Source organism: Carcharhinus amblyrhynchos, chromosome 11, assembly GCF_965287045.1.
Source record: "Carcharhinus amblyrhynchos chromosome 11, sCarAmb.v2.hapA, whole genome shotgun sequence".
NCBI classification, from domain to species: domain Eukaryota; kingdom Metazoa; phylum Chordata; class Chondrichthyes; order Carcharhiniformes; family Carcharhinidae; genus Carcharhinus; species Carcharhinus amblyrhynchos.
In genome coordinates, this window is record NC_137334.1 from 45,329,248 (window position 1) to 45,353,709 (window position 24,462).

At 42.0% G+C, this 24,462-nt stretch overlaps 1 protein-coding gene across 1 annotated transcript in view; it reads left to right on the top strand.

The window, feature by feature from the left end:
• dnah9l (dynein, axonemal, heavy polypeptide 9 like) overlaps positions 1-24,462 on the top strand; it is a 443,144-nt gene that overhangs the window by 339,666 nt on the left and 79,016 nt on the right. Inside the window, exons 63-65 of the mRNA XM_080198977.1 lie at positions 1,882-2,117; positions 13,817-13,939; positions 14,043-14,247. Of these exons, the coding sequence (XP_080055103.1) occupies positions 1,882-2,117; positions 13,817-13,939; positions 14,043-14,247 (564 nt within the window). The remainder of the gene's footprint in view (positions 1-1,881; positions 2,118-13,816; positions 13,940-14,042; positions 14,248-24,462) is intronic.

Below are 24,462 nucleotides of genomic sequence, written 5' to 3' on the forward strand. Positions count from 1 at the left end.
TCAAGTGTATGCAGTTGATGGCTTCTTGCAGCATTGGAAATTATGCTACCCTGACAAAGCCACTTGCCCACTCTCTCCTTTCTGCTCAAAGAAGACAATGAAGTCTTTCCTTCTACCATCTCTCTTGCCTAATGAATTAATACATGGTGACCTGAGATATTAGCAATGTTTCAGGAAGGTATTGAAATTCAGAGCTGTGGTGATCCTGATGGTCACTGGTAGCCCACCTGCACCTTGCTGTGCAGTTCTGTGGCCATCTTTGGTGAATCGCAGCCGCCTCAGCCAATGCTCCTGGCTGAATGCAGATAGCACAAGATTCTCAGTGCATAGGATCTCCTAATAAGGGCCTTTCTTTCCTTCCCTCTGCACATAACTTTCCCTTTCAGCTGTCTGTGCTCCATTTCCATCTTGAGTTGCAGCTCAGGAGTAAGTGCAACTCTAACCCCCATGAGAGAGACAGCTGGCTTTCTGCTCAGAAAACTACCAAACAGTTGGGAAAATCCAGTACAACTCCCTTCTGACTCCAAAAACCTGTAGATGCTCCACCAAGAACAATATTCACTAATTCTACAGCAGCAAAAGAAAGTCAAAAGCATCTCAGCTGAAAGTCCCAAATCAATGCTGTTAAAGAGCAATCATGGGATAGACCGTCATGCAGCTTAACATGTGTTCAGCTGTGAATGCTTAAGAGGACTTTAACAGGAGTTACAGGGTCTAAAATTGCAGGTTAGGCACGAATCAATGGTGTCAGCTGAGTGACATAACAATCTACTCCCAGAACAACAGGCCCATACTTCCAAACATGACAATCTGCACATGTTGGAAATGACCAGAAATGGAGGAGCCACCATTTTCAGCACTTCCAGACTTCTGCAGCAGCAATACCAGAAGCATTTTGGAGCCCAGATTTGGGGCTTTGCATCCACATTGGCACTGCACTCAAATGTCTGAACTATGAATATATCTTTAATATAAAATTGTATTAGGCTGGGCTTTGAGACCATGAGGAACTTTTCCATCATGAAAAGATTTTGCCTCTCTTACAAGCTAAAGAATAGGTTAATACTCTATACTATTTTGTCTATGCTACATATGCTGTAGTAACCTGTATTAACCCGTTTAATTTTGAACCATAAGCACAGTGGTTAGCACTGCTGTCTCATAGCTCTAGGGACATAGGTTTGATTCCCAGCTTGGGTCACTGTCTGTGTGGAGTTTGCATGTTCTCCCCGTGTCTGCATGGGTTTTCTCTGGGTACTCTGGTTTCCTCCCACAGTCCAGGGAGACCTCCCACAGCGCATTGATCATGCTACATTGCCCTTTAATGTCCCAGGATGTGTAGGTTAGAGGAATTAGTGGGGTAAATATGTGGAATTAGGGGGATAGGGCCTGGGTGGTATTGTTATCAATGCAGACTCGATGGGCCAAATGGTCTCCTGCTGTGCTGTACGGTTTCTATGATTCCATGATTTCCATGAGTCTGTGTGTGTATTGGGCAAATACAATAATAGTGTAAGTAGGCAAATGGTACAATTACATCCAAACGAAAAATATAGATCCAACAAAGGTATTTTAGATCATAATAAATAACAAGAATTTCCTTAACATGATAGAATTGAGATTTTAAAATTATGTTTAAATACTTTGCTCACTCATGCAGGTAATATCATAAAATTTATTTAGAAGAAAATAATAAGCTCACTTAATGTGGAAAATTGAAGATAAATTGTCTGCATGCTCCTTTGAGTTTTATTTTTACTAGTTTGAAACCAGTAAAGATAAACAATTTTGTGTAAGTTTGGCTTTCCTATAGCAAGGTTTTAGCAAGAAATGAATTAAAGAATTTAAAGTGCATTAAATGAATTAACTTTCTTGACCTAGGTTCCAATTCCAATGACTGAAGGTTTGGATGCTGTTGCCTTGCTCACAGATGATGCAACAATTGCAGCCTGGAATAATGAAGGCTTGCCCAGTGATAAAACGTCTACTGAAAATGCCACCATTTTTTCCAACTGTGAACGATGGCCACTCTTGATTGATCCTCAACTCCAGGGAATCAAATGGATCAAAAGCAAATACGGCCCATGCTTGCAAGTCATTAATTTGGGTCAAAAGGGGTGAGAGAACGACTGCTTAACCTGCAACCAGAATGTGCAAAAAACAAAGTTAATCTTTAAGATGCAACATTCAGAAAAGGATCGTCATCTACCTTTCATGTGAACCTGTTCTCTACCCTTTAAAGAAATAGCTGCATCTTTTTCAACTCTGATAATTACGTTGAGTTAGTTTGGCCATCCAGCAGGAAAGTGAGAGGAGATGGTTGGTGTGAGACAGGCTTTCTGGAGAAGATTCCAGGTCGCTACTTACTATATAGTTATGCATGCTATCAGCGTGAAATATGCAATTTGCCAATCTGGATGAGAGAAGTTTAGAACTGTTGCAGATTCTTTCTTAAGAATCGGTAACAAATGAAAGGGGAGTTGCATTTTTATGACTAAAGCAAGAGTGCAACTCTTGGAAAATGTTCTTGGATAAAATAATTTTACTCAAGAAACATTTATTGTGGATAGGCTAAATTCAGGAGGAGGAGGAGAGCATCCTTGCCTCTGGTGGTTAGCAGGTACCAAGTATAGTGGTATAACGGATTTGGCAGAAGTGGCATTATTTGTGAATATGAGTAGCATAATTTTCAAAATTTGATTTCAGTCATAAAGGAATTTCATGATTTCACCAGAATGCAAATTCAGGACTCCCCTTCACATCTCCTACATCATTACCTAAGGCTATCTTTGTCTCAGAATCATCAATCCTTCACCTCCCTACTGCTATCCATAAGTTAGCACAGAACACTTCACTGTGCTTCTTTTCTACTTCATAAACTGGTACTGCCCTTGCAATTAATTCTCCATCATGCCCATACATGCTACTTCTTCTGTCAAAAACATACACTGCACACTATGGCTAGCTGGCTCATACATGACAAAGATCAAAACTCTTGTAACAAATTTAACCCATTTTTACTTCTTGCTGGAGAAGCTACCGCATGGCAGGGGAGACAACCAATATGGGCAAATGTCTCAACACACTGCACACATCTGACACTATGAATTGCAGCATACTAATGTCACGGGGGACAACCCGTGACTATTTCTACCGAAAAGGACAAAGGCACAAATATAAAAGGCTGAGCATTTTTTACGTGAGTTTATGCACAAGAAATTCTTTAAGGTTTAGTCTGCCAGCTATGGAGCTTTCAAAATAAATGATAGTAAGGTGAAGTCCTGTGTACTGTTATTACACTTGTTAATAATGCTGTGCACCCAACCATGGCTTTATGTTTGACACTCCTACTGTAACACTAGATAGAAATAAGTTTGAAGAAACCCTTTGCAGCTTGTTGTTCAGCACTGTCAATTGCCATAACGTGCCTCCAACTTATGATATCCGATGTATATCCGATGTGGGGACAAGCTTAACAGGCAATCTTTAATTTTTCTAGTTACTGTTTACTGCCACACCCTGCATATGGTTTAAGGTATGACAATAATAGCCCAATAGAGTGTTTAGAGAAAATGCCTGATGTGATAGAAGAATGCTCGAGGAGGATTTCCCTGGCCCTGGGGAAATAGGCTGAGAAGAAAACTACAGAGCTGAGTCAGGAGGTTTACCAGCAGTTAGGGCTTGAATGTGGATCAGCTGTCTGCCAATTTATCAGTTGTTTGGGAGGTCCTCCCAGCTACCAGCCTTCACAGCAGCACGCAAGCAGCTCATTCAGTTGTACCTTGTCAAGAGGAGCAGTTACAAGTAGCAAAAGGAGCTCCAGCAGAAGCAACTCGAGTAGGAGCATCTTTCTCATCAGCCACCCTCCGCTCCATATAGCCGATATGATAAACTTTGAGTTCCAGCTGCTAGGAAGTGACACTCAGTACAGGTACACTGACAGTGGATCAAATTTCTGAAAATGTCTGAGCAACTGTACCTCTGGTGGCTCAGACTTTCTTGACAGGTCAATGCTTACATTTGCCACCTCCTGGAAGAATATCTCCTGCCCAGTAGACCAAATGAACATGCATAGCCATTGAATAGCAAGGTCATTGCAGCCCTGAATTTCTTCATCTCCAGCACCTTCCAAGGATCTGCTGCCCAATACTTGGCAAGATTTCACAATCTACTGCACATAAATACATCACCCAGATGACCAATGCCATGTTTGCAATCAATCAGGCCTGTTAAAACAAGAGGGGACTTAGATTTGCTGCAATAATTCGATTGCCACCAAGTCCAAAGGAATCAGAGATTACAACCATGTGACAAGCAAAGCACTCTCGGATCAACCAGCAATACTTGGCAATCAAAATAATTTCTAGTTCATTAATGTTCGGCTGCTATGTAACCATTAGGAAATAATGATGCATGTTTGTACAAATGTTCCAGGAAGCTACTCTGATGTCTTCATTCTGCACCAGTTAAATATCCCACAGGTCTTCAAAGCCCCATGCTGACTATGCATGTGGCTCCTTGCAGATCCTACAGATGTGGCTAATGGCACCATTGAAAAACCCTTCCACTGGTGCATGGAAAGGATCCAACAGAAACCATGGCTGGAATTGTTCCAGCAGCACGGAGACAGCTTTGGAGATACAGGGTAAAAAGGGGTATGTCAGGCAGGCCCCTCAGCACATTCCCATCTCTATGTGATTTTCATAGAATCACACAGTGCAGAAGAGGCCCTTCGGCCTCTGCACTGAGACATGAGAAACACCTGAACTCCCACCTAATCCCATCTAGCAACGCTTGGCCCAGTCTTGAATGTTATGACATGCCACACACTCATCCAGGTTATTTTTAAAGGATGTGAGGCAACTGCCTCCACAACCCTCCCAGGCAGGGCATTCCAGACTGTCACCACCCTCGAGGTAAAAAAGTTTTTCTCATCCCACTTAAACCTCCTGCCCATACCTTGAACTTATGTCCCCTTGTGACTGACCCTTCAACTAAGGGGAACAACTGCTCCCTATCCAACCTGTCCATGCCCCTGATAATCTTCAACACCACAATCAGGTCAGTATAGTATTGACATGCTGTGCTTGGTTGAAGTCATTAGGTTACATTTTAGCTTCATTTGAAGCGATTTTTAAAAGCAGCATCTCAGCCTTTTGGCTAAGATGCAAATGAGATCAAGCCTTGGAGGAGGAGCAATGCCTACTCCAATCAGTTTGGATCATGTAGATCAAGTCCAAGACAAGAGGTGAGAGCTCTGTCTTGTCAGCGTGGATCAGGAATGTCTCAACTTGTTGAGACTCTAAATTGGGCTTGACTTGATTGAATTGGAATAAAAACAAAAAAAAACAAAAACAACCCAAGCCAATTCAACCTCTCTTCATAACTTAAATGTTCCATCCCAAACAGCATCTTAGTGAATCTCCGCTGCACCCCACATTTAAGAAACTGAAGCCACAGATTGCTAACCCACAGGTGAAGATCTTGAAGCAGATTGACTTTGCAGTGACAAAGAACAAAACTGAAAAGTACCACGTTGGGCGGACCGTGAGACATGCACGATATCAATTGCTATCGAACAACTACTACCTTTTCCGCAGCCTTTCCAATACATTGAGGGACAGCAGCAAGGATAACAATGGGAGCTCTGGAAGTGACAGTTTGAAAGGAACAGAACAGCTTTGAGCTTGCATGGAAAAGGGTTATACCTTTTTATATACCATTGGGGCTTAAATATTTAGGTTCAGCCAGAGAAGCCAAAGATCGTGTTCCTTTTTCTAGTTGGCTAGCTCCTGCAGTTAGGAAGCCCTAAAGTATAAGGCAACTACATCATAGCATACTCAATAATGCACAATTGAGTTTATCAAATCAAGAGACGATTTGAACTTCGAGAAGTCTAAACAGATTGGTGAGGCAGGTGAAGTTGTGATGGCTGAATTGGAGTGTAATCTGGGGCTATGTCAAGGCTGAGGAGGGGCCAATCCAGTATGTAGGCCTAAAGTCAGGACGCCCACCCTCCAAAGCCACTGAAGGACAGGGAGATCTATTGCATTTATGCTAAGGTGCTCCAGATGCAGCATCAACAGACAACGCCACAAAGACTGTCCAGATAGGAGAGCTGAATATTTTCTCTATGGCAGGACCAGGATATTTTAAACAGTTTTGTAGATCAATTTGAGGAAAGAAAACAAGAACAGGCAAAAATATCCTTTCTAGAACAGAATTCAAACTGGATATCGAGGTAAGGTTCTCCCTCTTATCAGACAAATTGGAAAGGCTTCAACACTGGCTTGAGGAAGTAAAAATCTAGCCATTCCTTTGACAATACCTTTTAAACCCATGACCTCTACCACCTAGAAGGACAACGGCAGCAGGTGCATAGGAATACCAAAATTTGCAAGCGTCCCATCAAGTTACACAGCATCCTAACTAGGAACTATATCATCATTCCTTCATTGTGACCGGGTCAAAATCCTGGAACTCCCTTGCTAATAGCACTGTGAGTGTTCCTACAACACATTGGCTGCAGTAGTTTTAGAAGGCAGCCCACCACTACCTTCCCAAGGGCAATTAAGGATAGGCAATAAATGCTGGCCTAGCTAGCAATACCCACACCTCATGAACAATTAATTTTTAATTTATAACTTGAAGTTATAAGGGCCTGTAAGCATGGATTTTAAAGTGAAGGGTTAGTTCATTACAACCCTCAGACGTGAAGGTAAAGAAATTAACAAAACCCTTTATATCTTACAGAATCATCAAATTTCTCTGATTTATACATTAGTGTTTTTAAGACTTGATCTATTTCACACATTCAATGCGATATCGTTAGTGGACACCAAAGCAGTTCTCAAAGCTGACATTCCAAAGTTGGTTCGAGGGACTGGCAGATTTTGAAATAGCACCTGAAGTTCATTCATTATGCTGTAGTCACACTTTTTTGTAGAAACTCCATCCACTGGACCACAGGAGGAGTTGATAGATCTCTCACTTCTTTTCTTAGATGAGCTCAAAGGTGCAGAAATAAAAGACACTGAAAAAGATAGTGACCAAAGGAGCTTCTAGACCTGTTGGCTCTTTTCTGACAGACTTCATCAGAATGAAGCCATTGCAGAAACAGGTGAAGTGTTGGAGGAAAAGGTCCATGATCTTGTCGTCCTCTTTGACTTCACTATCAATGTCACTGAAATCTCTGTTGTCTTTTTGAAGGAGTTTCATCCTACCATTGAAGAAGGTACTAAAGAGCTGATTTCATCTACTTGTCTCATTGAATCCACCAATGATATGCACCAACAATTGTTGGCTGACAACAGCAAGCTATGATGTGGAGATGCCGGCTTTGGACTGGGTTAAACACAGTAAGAAGTCTCACAACACCAGGTTAAAGTCCAACAAGTTTATTTGATAGTAAATCCACTAACTTTCGGCGTTTGCCCTTTCATCAGTTGAGTGGACAGTTCTGGTCACAAACAGAACATATAAAGGCACACACAGTTTACAGAATACTGATTAGAATGTGAGTCTTTACAGCTAATCAATTCTGAAAGGTGCAGACAATGTGAGTGGAGATAGCATTAAGCATAGGTTAAAGAGATGTGTATTGTCTCCAGACAGGACAGTAAGTGAGATGTTGCAAGCCCAGGTAAGTCATGGGGGTTATAGATAGGGTGACATGAACCCAAGATCCCGGTTGAGTCTACCCTCGTGTGCGGAACTTGGCTATCAATTTCTGTTCAACAACTCTGCGCTGTCGTATGTCGTGAAGACTGCCTTGGAGAACGTTTACCCGAAGATTAGAGGCCGAATGCCCATGACGGCTGAAGTGCTCGCCAACAGGAAGGGAACAGTTTTGCCTGGTGATTGTCAAGCAGTGTTCATTCATCGACTGTCGTAGTGTCTGCATGGTCTCCCCAATGTACCATGCCTTGGGACATCCTTTCTTGCAGCGTATCAGGTAGACAATGTTAGCCGAGTTGCATGAGTATGTGCCGTGTACCTGGTGTAAGGTGTTCTCACGTGAGATGATGGCATCCGTGTCGGTGTTCAGGCATGTCTTGTTGAAGTTGCTGTGACAGGGTTGTATGGTGTTGTGATCACTGTTCTCCTGAAGGCTGGGTAATTTGCTGCGGACAATGGTCTGTTTGAGGTTGTGCAGTTGTTTGAAGGCGAGAAGTGGCAGTGTGGGGATGGCCTTGGCGAGATGTTAGTCTTCATCAGTGACATGTTGAAGACTCCGAAGAAAATGTCATAGCTTCTCCGTTCCGGGGAAGTACTGGACAACGAAGGGTACTCTGTCCACCGTGTCCTGTGTTTGTCTTCTGAGGAGGTTGGTGCAGTTTATCGTTGTGGTGCATTGGAACTGTTAATCGATGAGTTCTTATGGTTCTAATTCTGTTCTTATGAGGGCATCTTTCAGCGTCTGGAGGTGTCTGTTGCGATCCTCCTCATCTGAACAGATCCTGTGTAAACAGAGGGCTTGTCTGTAGGGGATGGCTTATTTAACGTGTTTAGGGTGGAAGCTGGAGAAGTGGAGCATCGTGAGGTTACCTATGGGCTAGTACAGTGAGGTGCTGAGATGACTGTCCTTGATGGAGATGCATGTGTCCAAGAATGCAACTGATTCTAGAGAATAGTCACGGTGAGTCTGATGGTGGGGTGGAACTTGTCGATGTCATCATATAGTTGTTTCAGTGATTGTTCACCACGAGTCCAAAGGAAGAAAATGTCATTGATGTATCTTTTGTATAGCATGGGTTGAAGGTCCTGTGCAGTGAAGAAGTCTTGTTCGAGCCTGTGCATGAAGATGTTGGCATATTGAGGTGTGAATTTGGTCCCCATGGCTGTTCTGTGTGTCTGGATGAAGAACTGGTTGTTGAAGGTGAAGATATTGTGGTCCAGGATGAAGCGGATGAGTTGTAAAATTGCATCTGGAAACTGGCGGTTATCAGCGTTGAGTACTGAGGATATTGCAACAATGCCATCGTCGTGGGGGATGCTGGTGTAGAGCGCCAAGACATCCATTGTGATGAGGAGTGTTCCTGGTTCAACTGCTCCATGTGTGCTGAGTTTCTGTCAGAAGTCCATAGTGTCGCGACAAAAGCTGGGAGTTCTTTGTACAATGGGTTTCAGGATGCCCTCGATGTAGTGGAGAGGTTCTCGCACAGGGTCCCATTGCCTGATACGATGGGACGGCCGGGTGCGTTTGCCTTGTGTGTCTTTGGGAGGCAGTAGAGATCTCCAACGTGGGGAGTACGTGGGATGAGAGCACAGAGGGTGCTCTGAAGGTCCAGATCAAAGGTCTTGATCAGAGTGTTGAGTTCTTTGGTTGGATCTGCAGGTAACTGTCTGTAGTGTTCCTCGTTCAGTTGTCAGTACACTTCTTTGCAGTAATCCGTTCTGTTCAGTATGACGATGGTCCCTCCTTTGTCTACTGGTTTAATGACAATGTTGCAGTTGGTCTTGAGAGCGTGGATGGCATTGTGTTATGCTTGGGTGATGTTCGGGGCTGTCTTGTGAGTGCGGTTGATGATTGGGCACACGTGTCCAGTCGAGGGCAGTGGCCTTCCGGAGGAATCCAATTCCACTCTTTCCTCTTCGGTTGCTGCACTGCGCAGAGACAGATCTCTCTGTCAGCCGTTCCGGTTCATTGGCTGTCTCACTGTGTTCGCTGTTGGCCTCTTGGGCTTTGTGGAAGAACTCCCGCAGCCACTTTCATCTGATGAATTCTTCTATGTCTGCTGCGAGGCTGATGGGGTCCATTTTGGTGGCGGGGCAGAAATTGAGCCCTCGGCTGAGAACTTTGACATCATCTGGTTGAAGTGTGTAGTCTGACAAGTTGACAATAGACTTCCCTGCAGTGGTACTGTTATCTACTGTGGTGCTGGGAGATACGCTGCAAGAAAGGATGTCCCAAGGCATTGTACACTGGGGAGACCTTGAGACGCTACGACAACGGATGAATGAACGCCGCTTGACAATCACCAGGCAGGACTGTTCCCTTCCTGTTGGCGAGCACTTCAGTGGTCATGGGCATTCGGCCTCTGATCTTCAGGTAAACGTTCTCCAAGGCAGCCTTCACAACATACCACTGCGCAGAGTCGCTGAGCAGAAACTTACAATGAAGTTCTGCACACATGAGGATGGTCTCAACCGGGATCTTGGGTTCATGTCACACTATCTGTAACCCCCATGACTTGCCTGGGCTTGCAACATCTCACTTACTGCCCTGTCTGGAGACAATACACATCTCTTTAACCTATGCTTAATGCTATCTCCACTCACATTGTCTGCACCTTTTAAGAATTGATTAGCTGCGAAGACTCGCATTGTAATCAGTATTCTGTAATCTGTGTGCACCTTTATATGCTCTGTTTGTGACCAGAACTCTCCACTCACCTGACGAAGGGGCAATTAATGTTGGCAGGTGTGAGGTGGTCCACTTTGGTAGGAAGAATGGTAGGAAGGACTATTACTTACGTGGCGAAAAACTGCAGCAGGCGACAGTGCAGAGGGACCTCGGGGTCCTTGTGCATGAGTCGCAAAAACCCAGCTTGCAGGTGCAGCAGGTGGTCAGGAAGGCGAATGGGATGCTGGCCTTCATAGCGAGGGGGATTGAATATAAAAGTAGGGAGGTCTTGCTGCAGCTGTATAGGGCATTGGTGAGGCCGCAGCTGGAGTACTGTGTGCAGTTTTGGGCGCCGCACCTGCGCAAGGATATTTTGGCCCTGGAGGGAGTGCAGAGGAGGTTTACTAGGCTGATACCGGAGTTGAGGGGATTGAGCTATGAGGAGAGGCTGAATAAACTAGGCTTGTACTCGTTAGAGTTTAGAAGAATGAGGGGAGATCTCATTGAGACGTATAAGATGATGAATGGGATGGATAGGATAGAGGTGGAGAGACTCTTCCCACTCAAAAAAGACAGTAGGACTAGGGGGCACAGCCTCAAGATAAAGGGGAGGCGGTTTAGAACGGAGTTGAGGAGGAACTTCTTCACTCAAAGGGTGGTGAATCTCTGGAATTCTCTGCCCGTTGAAGTGGTGGAGGCTGCCTCGCTAAATATTTTTAAGAAGCAGGTTGATGGGTTCTTGATAAGAGAGGGGATTAAGGGTTATGGGGAGAGGGCGGGAAAGTGGAACTGAGCCACGACAGATCAGCCATGATCTTATTGAATGGCGGGGCAGGCTCGAAGGGCTAGATGGCCTACTCCTGCTCCTATTTCTTATGTTCTTATGTTCTTATGTTCTTAAATCCCGAAAGCTAATGGGTTTACTATCAAATAAACTTGTTGGACTTCTTCCTGGTGTTGTGAGACTTCTAACAGCAAGCTATCCAGGGGTAAAAAGAGATACTTGATTACAAGTTGGATCAAACCAATAGAGGATGTTCAGAGCTTATTAATTTGCATGAATGTAAGCTACAGCCCACATCTGAATCTCACCAAGTCTTGGATATGTTTAGATAATTTTTCCATAAAGAAATAGGAACCCAAACTACAGAGCTTCTACACTTGAAGAGTATTGAGGAATACTATACAGGAATTTCACCGAGATCCCGGTTTGGCAATTTATTCAATTGTTGAAGATGGTACATCTCTGTTTCTCGTGCCGATACCACAATCCCTTTGCCTGTAGCAATGCCTTACACTGAAGCAAGTGTGCATATTATGCCACTGCTGTAGAAAATACACATCTTATCCTTGTGGTAGGAAAGGCATCTTTTCTTCATATCCTGCAATATCTTCAATATTTCTTTGAGCTTCTTGTCATTTAGACATAGAGGTTTGTAGCATTGAAGCAGGCCCTTCGGCCCAACTTGTATATGCCGCCCAGTTTTACCATTAAGCTAGTCCCAATTGCCTATGAATGGCCCATATCCCTCCAGCCACTTAATGCTTTTAAAAAGACAAAATTGTACCCGCCTCTACCACTACCTCTGGCAGCTCATTCCAGACAGTCACTACCCTCTGTGTAAAAAAATTGCCCCTCTGCACCCTTTTGTATCTCTCCCCAAACTCGTGCCCTCTAGTTTTAGCCTCCCTACCTTTTAGGAAAAGGTGTTGACCATCTACCTCATCTATGCCCCTCATTATTTTACAGACCTCTATGAGTTCACCCCTAAGTCCAAGGAAATAAGTCCCAGTCTATTCAGCCTCTCCTTATAACTCAAACCATCAAGTCTCAGTAGCATCTTAGTAAATCTTTTCCACACTCTTTATAGTTTAATAATATTCTTTCTATAATAGGGTTTCCAGAATTGTAGACAATGTTCCAAGTGTGGCCTTAGCAATGACTTGTACAATTTCAACAAGATGTCCCAACTTCTGTATTCAATGTTCTGACCAATAAATCCAAGCATGCCAAATGCCATCTTCACCGCCCTGTCCACCTTTGACTCCACTTTCAAGGAACTATGAACCTGTATCCCTAGATCTCTTTGTTCTTTGACTCTTCCCAATGCCCAACCATTAAAACTTCTCTGGTTCGATCTATCAAAATGGATCACCTTGCATTTACCTAAATTAAACTCCATCTGCCATTCTTCTGCCCACTGACTCATTTGATCAAGATCTCATTGTAATCCTTTTCACTGTCCACTATGCCACCAATAGTTTTCTGCAAACTTGCTAACTGTGCCTTCTAAATTCTCATCCAAATCATTAATATAACTGACAAATAAAAGTGGAGCTAGCACCAATCCCTGAGGCACACTGCTGGTCACAGGCCTCGAGTTTGAAAAACAATACAACCACCTTCTGTCTTCTGCCATCAAGCCAATTTTGTATCCAATTGGCTATCTCACCCTGGATCCCATGAGATTTAACTAATGCAACAACTTACCATACGAGCCTTGTCTGTCAGATCAATTCAGATCTCAGGTATTGAATACTTTTGTTGTCACACTATTGATGAATGATACAGTTGTGAAATTCATCAGTGAAGTTGAAGGTGCTTCATTTTCTCAATCCATTTCCCAGTGTACAATGTAGAAGAAGATTACAGAGAGAATGTCAGCTTATTTGCTTCCTTTTCAAGGTGGTGTGTCCATCCATGTGCTGAAGTTTTCTTCTTAAAACAGTTTTTCATTGAATGGGCTTCACAGCCTTTACAGTCCAATCAATGAGAGGGCCGTATGCCAGACATCAGAAGCTGATATCCAATTCCATCAATGTGTTTGTCTTTCAAGGTAAAGGAATGTACGAGTCCTGCATATTCTCCAAGAGAGCTAAAAATACTGTTGAGATTGAAGCCTTTGATGCCAGTGACTGGGAGGAAGGAGGAAAGGGGGGAGTAGGAGTTGGAAAGAAACGGTAAACCATACAGGAGGTTTACAGCTGTTGGAAATATAATGTAAATAGTTCAACAAAAAATATTGGGATGAAGTAAAGTAATAGATTAATGGTTATAATAGTAAGATCATGTGTTTTTAATGATGTAGGCATGCGATTAATAATCAGATGACCAAGATGCAGAATAATCTATGTGACCTAGAGACAATGGGCAGGATTCTCCATCATCAGCAAGAATGGAAAATTTGGCATGCCACCTAAAACTCCATTCACTTTTAGCGACACCGGAAAACTCCAGCGACAAACAAGGACAGAGGATTTCGGCCCATGTGTTTACCCTAAGTTTTTTGTAAATAGTTCTTAATAAATAATTTTAAGAAGACTATATACCAACGATTACAAGCCTGTCAATCACTTGTGCTGCCAACCAGTCTCCTGCTCACCATCCCTAATTGACATACAATTTTTATCATTAAAGTTACTACAGACCTCACAGATCTTCCAGTGACATTCTTAGGTTTTTTTTTTCAGGTACGTGGATATTCTAGAACAAGCACTTGTTGTGGGAGACCCTGTTTTAATAGAAAACATTGAAGAGACCATTGATCCTGTGCTAGATCCATTACTTGGCAGACACACCATTAAGAAAGGAAGGTAGCAATGATTTGAATCTTAGTGCTTATTAATTAAGTATAAGCTTTAAATTTACTTAGATAAAAATATAAAAATTTAACACAGCTGATCCTTATTTTCAAAGGTATATTAGAATTGGAGATAAAGAATGTATGTTCCATCCCAACTTCCATCTGATTCTACACACCAAATTGGCTAATCCTCATTACAAACCTGAAATACAGGCACAGACGACTCTGATTAACTTTACAGTCACCCGTGATGGTTTAGAAGACCAGCTACTTGCAGAAGTGGTGAGCCTTGAAAGACCTGATCTGGAACAGCTGAAGGTAATTTCCTTGCATTCTTCTTTCTGTAATTTTACAATGACTATAAGATAAATATAGAAAATGTTGGAAACACTCAGCAGGTGAGACAGCATATCTTTTTTTGTGCTTTGTGAATGTCACTGGCTAGAACAGTATTTATTGCCAATCCTTAATTGCCTTTTACAAGGTGGTGATAAACCACCACCTTGAACTGCTGTAGTCCATTTGGTGTAGGTACATCCATAGTGCTGTCAGGAAGGATGTATCAGGATTTTGACCCAACAACAGTGAAGAAATGGTATAGATCAAGTCGGGATGGTTTGTGACTTGAATAGGAACCTGTAGATAGCAGCTGTGTTCCCATGCACTCGCTACCTTTATCTTTCTAGGATATTGAGGTTGGTGATTTGGAAGGTCCTGTCAAAGGAGTGTTGACAAGTTGCTCCATGACATCATATAGATATATATACTGCTGCCACTGTGTAGTGGTAGTTGAGGCAGTGAATGTTTAAAGGTGAGGCGTAGTGACCCAATCAAGCAGAGTGTTTTGTCCTAGATAATGCCATGTTTTCAGAGTTGTTAGAACTGAACTCATCCAGGCAAGTGATTATTCCTTATAGATAGTGGACTGGCTTTAGGAAATCAGGAGGTCAGTTACTTATTGCAGGATTTCTAGCATCTGACCTGCTCCTGTAGCTACTGTATTTATATAGCTGATTCAGTGGTAACTCTCAGGGTGTTGTTGTGGGGGATTCAGCAATGGTAATGCTATTGAGTGTCATGGGGAGATGGTTAAATTCTCCCTTGTGTGACAGAATCAATGTCTAGCATCTGTGTGGCATGAATATTACTTGCCAATTATCAGCTCAAGGATGAATGTTGCCCAGGTCTTTCTGCATGCTGGCACAGACAGCTTCAGTATCTCATGTTGTGAAGTTAGTGTTTGTAAAGTTATAAAACAATTGTAAAAATGCTAAGAGCAGAAAGTATTGCAGGGTCTGTTTCAAAAAAAAGGTAGTTTTTTTTGAAGAGAAGCAGGCGCATGCTGTACACAGACTGCAACATTGTATTGTGAGCCTAGGCAGTGGTGCTGCCAAGACAACAGGTTGTTTTTGAATTTTAACTTTTAATTTTAATTTTAACAATCAGTCTGAACTAGGCATTTGAATAGCAGCAGCCTATCAGATGTGAATTGGATGTTTTGATAAGCGGTAAACCAACCCTATTGTGGGGATTTGTGGTATTTCATCAGGGATATAAAAACCACAGCTGCCCACTCCAAACTGCCAGATAACCACTGCCTCTGCCAGCAACTGCGTCTGCCACAGTTCACAGCTTGAAAGAAAAATACAGACAGCCACTGTCTCTAACAGCATAACAGCTACATTCATGTCTTAAAAGAAAGCCTCATCTCAATTGTAAAGGTACCAATAGAAGACAATGAAAACAGAAGATGAAGAAAGAAAAATCTGGAAAACGACAAACCTGGTTAAAATTTTGAGAGTGACTAGAAATTTTTTTTTTTGTTAATAAGTGGGAATTGGATTTATCTAAACAGCATTCCATTAGAATAGTGTGTTATTTGGTTTACTAATAGTTTAGCTAACCTGTTTATTGTAACGGGGATAGCCAAGCATTTAGATGTATCAGAGAATCAGTCAAATGCAGTGAAGTTACAAAATATTAAATTGCAAATGAGATGATTGAAGTTAGAAAATGAACTTAAAAGGTTGGAGTTAGAAAAGAAAGATGAAAGAGTGAGGGAAAAAGAGAGAGGAAAGAAAGGAAAAAAGAGAGAGAAGAAAGGGAAAAATTGTTTGAGTTAGAAAAGATGAAGCTAGAATTGGAAGCAAAAAAACTTAAAATGACAGAAATGGAAGTGCAAGATGGAAGTGATGGTGAACAAGCTCAGTGTAGCCAATCGCCTGATAGGGATGCATACAAATATGTCCAAACATTACCAAAATTCGATGAGAAGATCACAGAAGCCTTTTTCCTCTCCTTTGAGAAATTGGCTATGCAGATGAAATGGCCAGAGAAGATGTGGGTAATGTTAATTCAGACCAATTTGGTAGGTAGGTCTACTAAGGTGTTTGCAGTGCCGTCAGAGAGGTGTTAGGAAAGTATGACTAAGTAAAGATGGCTATTTCGAATGCTTATGAGATGGTACCAGAAGCATATATACGCTTCAGAAATGTAGGGAAGGAACCAGGACAGACATATATTGAGTTTGAAAGAATTAAGCAGACCAACTTCAGTAGATGGGTGAGAGCATTAAAGAAAGAAAAGACATGTGAGGCTATTAGATATTATTCTGCTGGAGGAGTTTAAAAACTCACTCCTGAAGTGATATGAACTCATGTTGTGGAACAGAAAGTTGAAACAGCAAGAAGATAAGTTTACTGGGTGTTTTCCATAGGCTGCCCAATAGTAACAGAGATGTTGAGGAACAGATTGGGAAGCAGATCCTGGAAAGACAGAGTTGTCGTGATGGGAGATTTTAATTTCCCAAATATTGATTGGAATCTCCCTAGGATAAAAGGTTTAGATGGGGAGGAGTTTGTTAGGTGTGTTCAGGAGGGTTTCTAGACACAGTATGTGGATAAGCCTACAAGAGGGGAGGCTGTACTTGATTTGGTATTGGGAAGTGAACCTGGTTAGATGTCAGATCTCTCATTTGGAGAGCATTTTGGAGATAGTGATCATAATTCTATTTCATTTACAATAGCATTGGAGAGAGATAGGATCAGACAAGTTAGAAAAGTGTTTAATGGGAGTAAGGGGAATTATGAGGCTATCAGGCAGGAAATTGGAGGCTTAAATTGGAAAGCGGTTTTCTCAGGGAAATGTACGGAAGAAATGTGGCAAATTTTCAGGGAATATTTGTCTGGCGTTCTGCATAGCAACGTTCCAATGAGACAGGGAAGTTATGATAGGTCACAGGAACCATGGTGTACAAAGGCTGTAATAAATCAAGTCAAGAAGAAAAGAAAAGCTTACAAAAAGTTCAGGGAGCTAGGTAATGTTAGAGATCTAGAAGAGTATATGGCTAATAGGAAGGATCTTAAGAAGGAAATTGGGAGAGCCAGAAGGGGTCATGAGAAGGCCTTGGCACACAGGATTAAGGAAAACCCCGAGGCATTCTACAAGTATGTGAAGAGCAAGAGGATAAGACGTGAAAGAATAGGACCTATCAAGTGTGACAGTGGGAAAGTTTGTATGGAACTGAAAGAAATAGCAGAGGTACTTAATGAATACTTTACTTCAGTATTCACTATGGAAAAGGATTTTGGTGGTTATGGTGCAGACTTGCAGCAGACTGAAAAGCTTGGGCATGCAGATGTTAAGAAAGAGGATTTGTTGGAGCTTTTGAAAAGCATCAAGTTAGATAAGTCGCCAGGACTGGATGGGATGTACCCCAGGTTACTGTGGGAGGTGAGGGAGCAGATTGCTGAGCCTTTGGCGATGATCTTTGCATTATCAATGGAGACGAGAGAGGTTCCGCAGGATTGGAGGATTGCGGATGTTGTTCTTTTATTCAAGAAAGGGAGTAGAGATCATAGAAGATTATAGAACCTTACAGTGCAGAAAGAGGCCCTTCAGCCCATCGAGTCTGCACTGAACACAATCCCACCCAGGCCCTACCTCCATATCCTTACACTAATCCCTCGAATCTCCACATCCCTGGACACTAAGGGGCAATTTTTTTTAGCATAACCAATCAACCTAACCCACACATCTTTGGACTGTGGGAGGAAATCAGAGTACCCGGAGGAAACCCACGCAGACACGAGGAGAATGTGCAAACTCCACACAGACAGTGACCCGAGCCAGGAATCGAAGCCAGGACCCTGGAGCTGTGAAGCAGCAGTGCTAACCACTGTGCTACTGTGCCACCCATTCCAGGGAGATTCCATGTACTTAACTAAAATAAGATAAAATAAGGTGCGGATACCGCGCCTATCCCAGGGAGATAGCCCTGGAAATTATAGACCAGTGAGTCTAACCTCAGTGGTTGGTAAGTTGATGGAGAAGATCCTGAAAGGCAGGATTTATGAACATTTGGAGAGGTATAATATGATTAAGAATAGTCAGCATGGCTTTGTCAAAGGCAGAATCATGCCTTACGAGCCTGATTGAATTTTTTGAAGATGTGACTAAACACATTGATGAAGGAAGAGCAGTAGACTTCAGCAAGGCATTTGATAAGATGCCCCTTGCAAGGCTTATTGAGAAAGTGAGGGGGCATGGGATCCAAGGGGACATTGCTTTGTGGATCCAGAATTGGATTGCCCACAGAAGGCAAAAAGTGGTTATAGATGGGTCATATTCTGCATGGAGGTTGGTCACCAGTGGAGTGCCCCAGGGACCTGTTCTGGGACGCTTACTCTTTGTGATTTTTTGTAAATGACCTGGAATAGGAAGTGGAGGGCTGGGTTGGTAAGTTTGCTGATGACACAAAGATTGGAAATATTGTGGATAGTGTGGAAGGATGTCAAAAGTTGCAGCGAGACATTGATAGGATGCAAGACTGGGCGGAGAAGTGGCAGATGGAGTTTAACCCAGATAAGTGTGAAGTGGTTCATTTTGGCAGGTCAAATAGGATGGCAGAATATAATGTTAATGGTAGGACTCTTGGCAGTGTGGAAGATCAAAAGGATCCTGGAGTCCGAGTTCATCAGACGCGCAAAGCAGCTGCGCAGTTGAAGCTGTGGCTAAGAAGGCGTATGGTGTACTGGCCTTCATCAATTGAGGAATTGAGTTTAGGAGTTGAGAGATAATGTTGCAGCTAAACAGGACCTGGTCAGACCCCACTTGGAGTACTGTGCTCAGTTCTGGTCGCCTCATTACAGGAAGGATGTGGAAGCCATAGAAAGGGTGCGGAGGAGACTTACAAGGATGTTGCCCAGATTGGGGAGCATGTCTTATGCGGATAAGTTGAGGGAGCTTGACCTTTTCTCCTTGGAGAGACGAAAGACGAGGGGTGACCTGATAGAAGTGTATAAGATGTTGAGAGGTATTGATCAAGTGGACAGTCAGAGGCTTTTTCCCAGGGCTGAAATGGTTGCCACAAGAGGACACAGGTTTAAGGTGCTAAAGAGTAGGTACAGAGGAGATGTCAGGAGTAAGTTTTTCACTCAGAGAGTGGTGGGTGCATGGAATGGGCTGCTGGCAATGGTGGTGGAGGTGGATTCGATTAGGTCTTTTAAGAGACTTTTAGATAAGTACATGGAATTTAGTAAGATAGAGGGTTATAGGTAAGCCTAGTAATCTCTAAGGTAGGGACATGTTCGGTACAACTTGGTGGGCTGTATTGTGCTGTAGTTTTTCTATGTTTCTATGTTCCTTAGCGCTGCAGATGAATACACGTTAGAGCATAAATTGAAATCTAGCTTCCAACAGCAATTTCATTCTGTGAGGGATAGAAAATGGGAAAGAGGGAGATCTTTCAATGAAAAACAAAAAGTAGATCACACTGGGAACAGTTTACCACCTGTGAAAAAAGAAACCCAAGAGGGTGGAATAGAGGTGAAAGACATCTACTATTTTCACTGTGATAAGGTGGGACACAAAAAGTCACAGTGCTGGTGGCTTAAGAAAGGCACTGGGAAAAAGGATATGGTAAAAAATACCAATGTGATTAGTTAAAACAGTGAAGGAAATCTCGAGAGAAGTCGAGGAACTGAGGGAGCATGCACAACCTAGGCATAATAAGGATAGTAAGAAAGCACCCAATCTTTTCAAAAACTTTGCTTGTGTGGGTAAGATTTACTCAGGTAGAGCAGGGGGAATAGGTAAAGAAGTTAAAATATTGAGAGATACGGGAGCTAGTATGTCTCTAATAGTAAGAGATGAAAATATTTGCGCACCTTCTGAAATGTTGCTTGAGAGAATGATAATCTGTAGAATAAAGGTGAGATGAGTAGCATTCCCCATACAAAATAAGGCTGGAAAGCCCAATCAAGACAGGGAAAGTGATAGTGGGAGTGATGGAAAACTTAGCTATTCCAGGAATACGGTTTATCTTTGGAAACAATGTAGCTGGATCACGGATGGGAATGATGCTCATTGTAGTGGAAAAGCCAGAAGAAAACAGGGGAACTGAGGCGTTAAAAGAAAAATACCCTGGAATCTTACCAGACTGTGTGGTGATAAAATCCCAGAGCCATAAATTAAAATAGGAAGGGAGAACAAAAGAGAAAGATGAAGGAGTTGAGCTCCAGTTAGCTGACACTGTTTGATGAGATGGTAAAGGAAAAACCTAAGCAGATAAAGGATCAGGCAGAGGTGTGAAAGATTAATGAAGGTTGTGAAAGATTAATGGAGTTACAACAAAAAGATGAGATGATAAAGGATTTATATCATAAAGCCTATATGGAAAAGGAATCAGAGTGTATTCCAGAATGCAATTACCTGAAGGATGCAACCTTATGGCAAAAATTGAGACCTTGGCAGATTATTGCAGATAAGAAATGAACAGATGTTTACCAGATTGTGTTGCTGGTAGAATGCACACAGGAAGTGTTGCGGATAGCACCCAAATTATCTGTAGGAGGTCATTTAGGAGTGATTAAGACTCAGGCTAAGATACAGAAGCATTTTTATTGGCTTGGATTACATAAAGATGTGGCTGAATTTTGCTGTACCTGTCATACATGTGAGATGGTAGGAAAGCCTCAGGCAGTGATAAAACCAGCACCTTTGATGCCAATTTCTGCATTTGAAGAACCTTTTACACGGGTTATAATTGATTGTGTAGGTCCCCTCCCTAAAACCAAAAGTGGGAACCTGTATTTGCTAACCGTAATGGATGCGTCTACCAGGTTTCCAGGTTTGCCTTGCTATTCCGTAAAGGTTGTGGAGGAGTTGCTTGTTTTCTTTACCTTTTCTTTAATTATGGATTATTCAGGGAGATTCAGTCAGACCAAGGGTCCAATTTTACTGCCAAATTATTTGAGGTCAAGGATAGTTTAGGCATCAGACACTTTTCCTCAAGTGCATACCATCCTGAATCCCAGGGAGCATTGCAAAGGTAGCATCAGACCACAAAGATCATGTCAAGGACTTATTGCCAGGATTACCCAACTGATTGGGATAAAGATGTCCCCTTTATATTATTTGCCATTAGAGACGCTTCAAATGAATTGACTCAGTTTACCCCATTTTAGTTGATATTTGGACGCAAAGTAAGAGGCCCTTTAAAATTAATTAAGGAAAAGTTGGTAGATCCGAAGTCAGAGATCTCACAGTTGGATTAGGTATCTGAGGTGAGAGATAGATTAAAAGAGTGAGTGAATTAGCTAGATAGCATTTGAAGGTGACCCAGCACCTAATGAAACAAAAAGCAGATAAGAAATCTAAAATTTGTACATTTGCCCGTGGGGATGAAGTATTGGTGCTATTATCAATGGTAGGAGAGCCTTTGAAAGCCAGGTTTAGTGATCCCTATCAGATTGAGACGAAGTTAAGTCAGGTGAATTATCTGGTGAAGATGTCAGATAGGAAAGAAATGTATAAGGTATGTCATGTGAACATGCCAGAACAGTACTATGACAGGGAAAGGGACCAGAGAAACAGGTATTAGTTACTGCCACTCAGAGTGAGGAATCAAATCTAGATGGTGTGGATTTTGATGTGCCTCAGAATAAATTGAATAATGAAGAAGTCCTTAGGGAATGGATTAAAGTAGTGAGCTATCTGTCTTAGGAATAGAGAACTGAATTGAAAGGCTTGTTACAGTGCTATGAGGACCTATGTGGAAAAAGAATGGGACGGAATGCTGTTCCAATAAAACAACATCCCTATCAGCTAATCATCTCAAAGCAGTACAGGCTCAGAAGGAAGTGGAAGCGATGCCTCAAGACGACATCATAGAACCAAGTCAAAGCGAGTGGAGTTCGCCGGTCGTGTTGATCCCCAAATCTGATGATATTCAAAGATTCTAGATTATCGGAAGATCAACACTGTGACTAAATCTGGTTCAACCCAATTCCAAAGCTGGAGGATTATGTGGAAAAAAATCAGACAAGCTACTTACATCACAAAGTTGGACTTACTTCGCAGTTATTGGTCTTTGTTAGAGACAGTAAAATAAGTTTCTGCTTTTGTAACCCCAAATGGGCTATATCAATTTAAAATAATGCCCTTTGGGATGAAAAATGCACCAGCCACTTTTCAAAGGCTTATGAACAGTGTTGTTGCAGGATTGACTAATTGTGCTGTTTACATAAATATTTGGTGATCTTTAGTCATTCGTGAAAAGATCAAATGGAGCATTTGGCAACGCTCTTCAAGAGACTACAAAAGGCAAAGTTGGTCATAAGCTTGGCAAAAACATAATTTGCAACGGCGGAAATGACATTCTTAGGACACAACATTGGATATGGAAGGATGATACTGAGAAACATGAAGACAAAGGTCATTGAGGAATTTCCAAAGCCATCATTGAAGAAGAAAGATTGTGTGGATTCTACAGAAAAAACGTACCAAACTTTAGTAGCATAGTGGCACCGTTGATGGATTTATTGGAGTAGCATAGTGGCAAAGTGGTTAGCACTGCTGCCTCACAGTGCCATGGACCCGGGTTCAATTCTAGCCTTGGGTCACTGTGTGGAGTTCGCACGTTCTCCCCATGTCTACATGGGTTTCCTCTGGGTACTCCGGTTTCCTCCAGTTGATTGGTTATGCTACATTGACCCTAGTGTCAGGGAGATTAGCAGGGTAAACATGTGGGGTTACGGGATTAGGGCCTGGGTGGGATTGTGGTTGGTGCAGACTAGATGGACCGAATGGCCTCCTTCTGCATCATAGGGATTCTATGAAAAGGGAACATGAAGTTTTAGTGGATAGAACAATACAAGGAGGCATTTGAGAATTTGAAAGCAATGTTAACCACTGCACCTATTTTAAGCCACACCAAACTTTTTCAAACTCTTTAAAGTTGCCATTGGCGTCAGCGTTGTAGGTGTTAGAGCTGTATTGTTACAGGAGGATGATTGTGGAATTGAAAGGCCAATCGGTCTTGTTTTGAAAAAACTCAATATATACCAGACAAAATATTCCACAATTGAAATGGAATTATTGAGTTTAGTAATAATGCATCAGAGATGATCGTGTACACTGATCACAATTCTTGGACATTTCTGGAAAGATTCAAGACAAGAATGCCAGACTATTTCATTGGAGTCTTATGTCACAAGCATTTAATTTATAGATTTTACATGTTGCGGTTCGTGAAAATGTTATTGCAGATGCTTTATCGTGAGAGTTTAAACAAAAAAGCCATCTTTTCATGATGAGGTTCATTTTTTTCTTAAGGGGGGAAGGTGTTATGAAGTTAGTGTTTGTAAAATTATCAAACAATTGTAAAAATGCTAAGAACGGAAAGCATTGCAGAGTCTGTTTTGAAAAAAGTAGTTTTTTTCTATACTGAAGAGAAGCAGGTGCATGCTGTACACAGACTGAAACGTTATATTGTAAGCCTAGGCAGTGGTGCTGCCAAGATGACAAGTTGTTTTTGAACTTTAACTAATCAGTTTAGACTAGGATTTGAATAGCAGCAGCCTATCAGATTTGAATTGGATGTTTTGATAACCGGTAAAGCAGTCCTGTTGTGGGGATCTTTGGTATGTCATCAGAGGTATAAAAGCCACAGCTATCCACTCCAAACTGTCAGACAGCCACTGCATCTACCATGATTCACAATTTGAGAGAGAAACACAGACAGCAACTGTCTCTAACAACATAACAGCCATGCTCATGTCTTAAAAGAAAGCCTCACCTCAATTGTAAAGGTACCACCGGAAGGTAGTGAAAACAGAAGATAAAAAAAAATTCCAGAAGACTAGAGATTAATTAGAAATTCTATTTTTTTGTTAGTAAGTAGGAATTGGATTTATTGAAACAGCATTCCATTAGAATAGTGTTTTCTTCATTTTGTTAATAGTTTAGCTAGCCTGTTTACTGTTAGATAAATAAAATGTTACTTGTTGCTTTACAGAGGGAGTCTCAGGTAGTTATTTTGAATTGCCCACTAAAAGTTGCTGAAGTGCAGATATCATCCCTTCTCATACACACTTTAACAGATTATGAAGGGAGGAGGTAAGTCTCTTTGAGTGATTGAGTGTTAGTTCCCAGAGAGAAGATCTACCTCCCCTTTGTAATACTCAGGAGGTATAAACATTGTGTAGTCACCACTACTGACCTTATAATGCAACAAAGTCATTGATGAAGCAA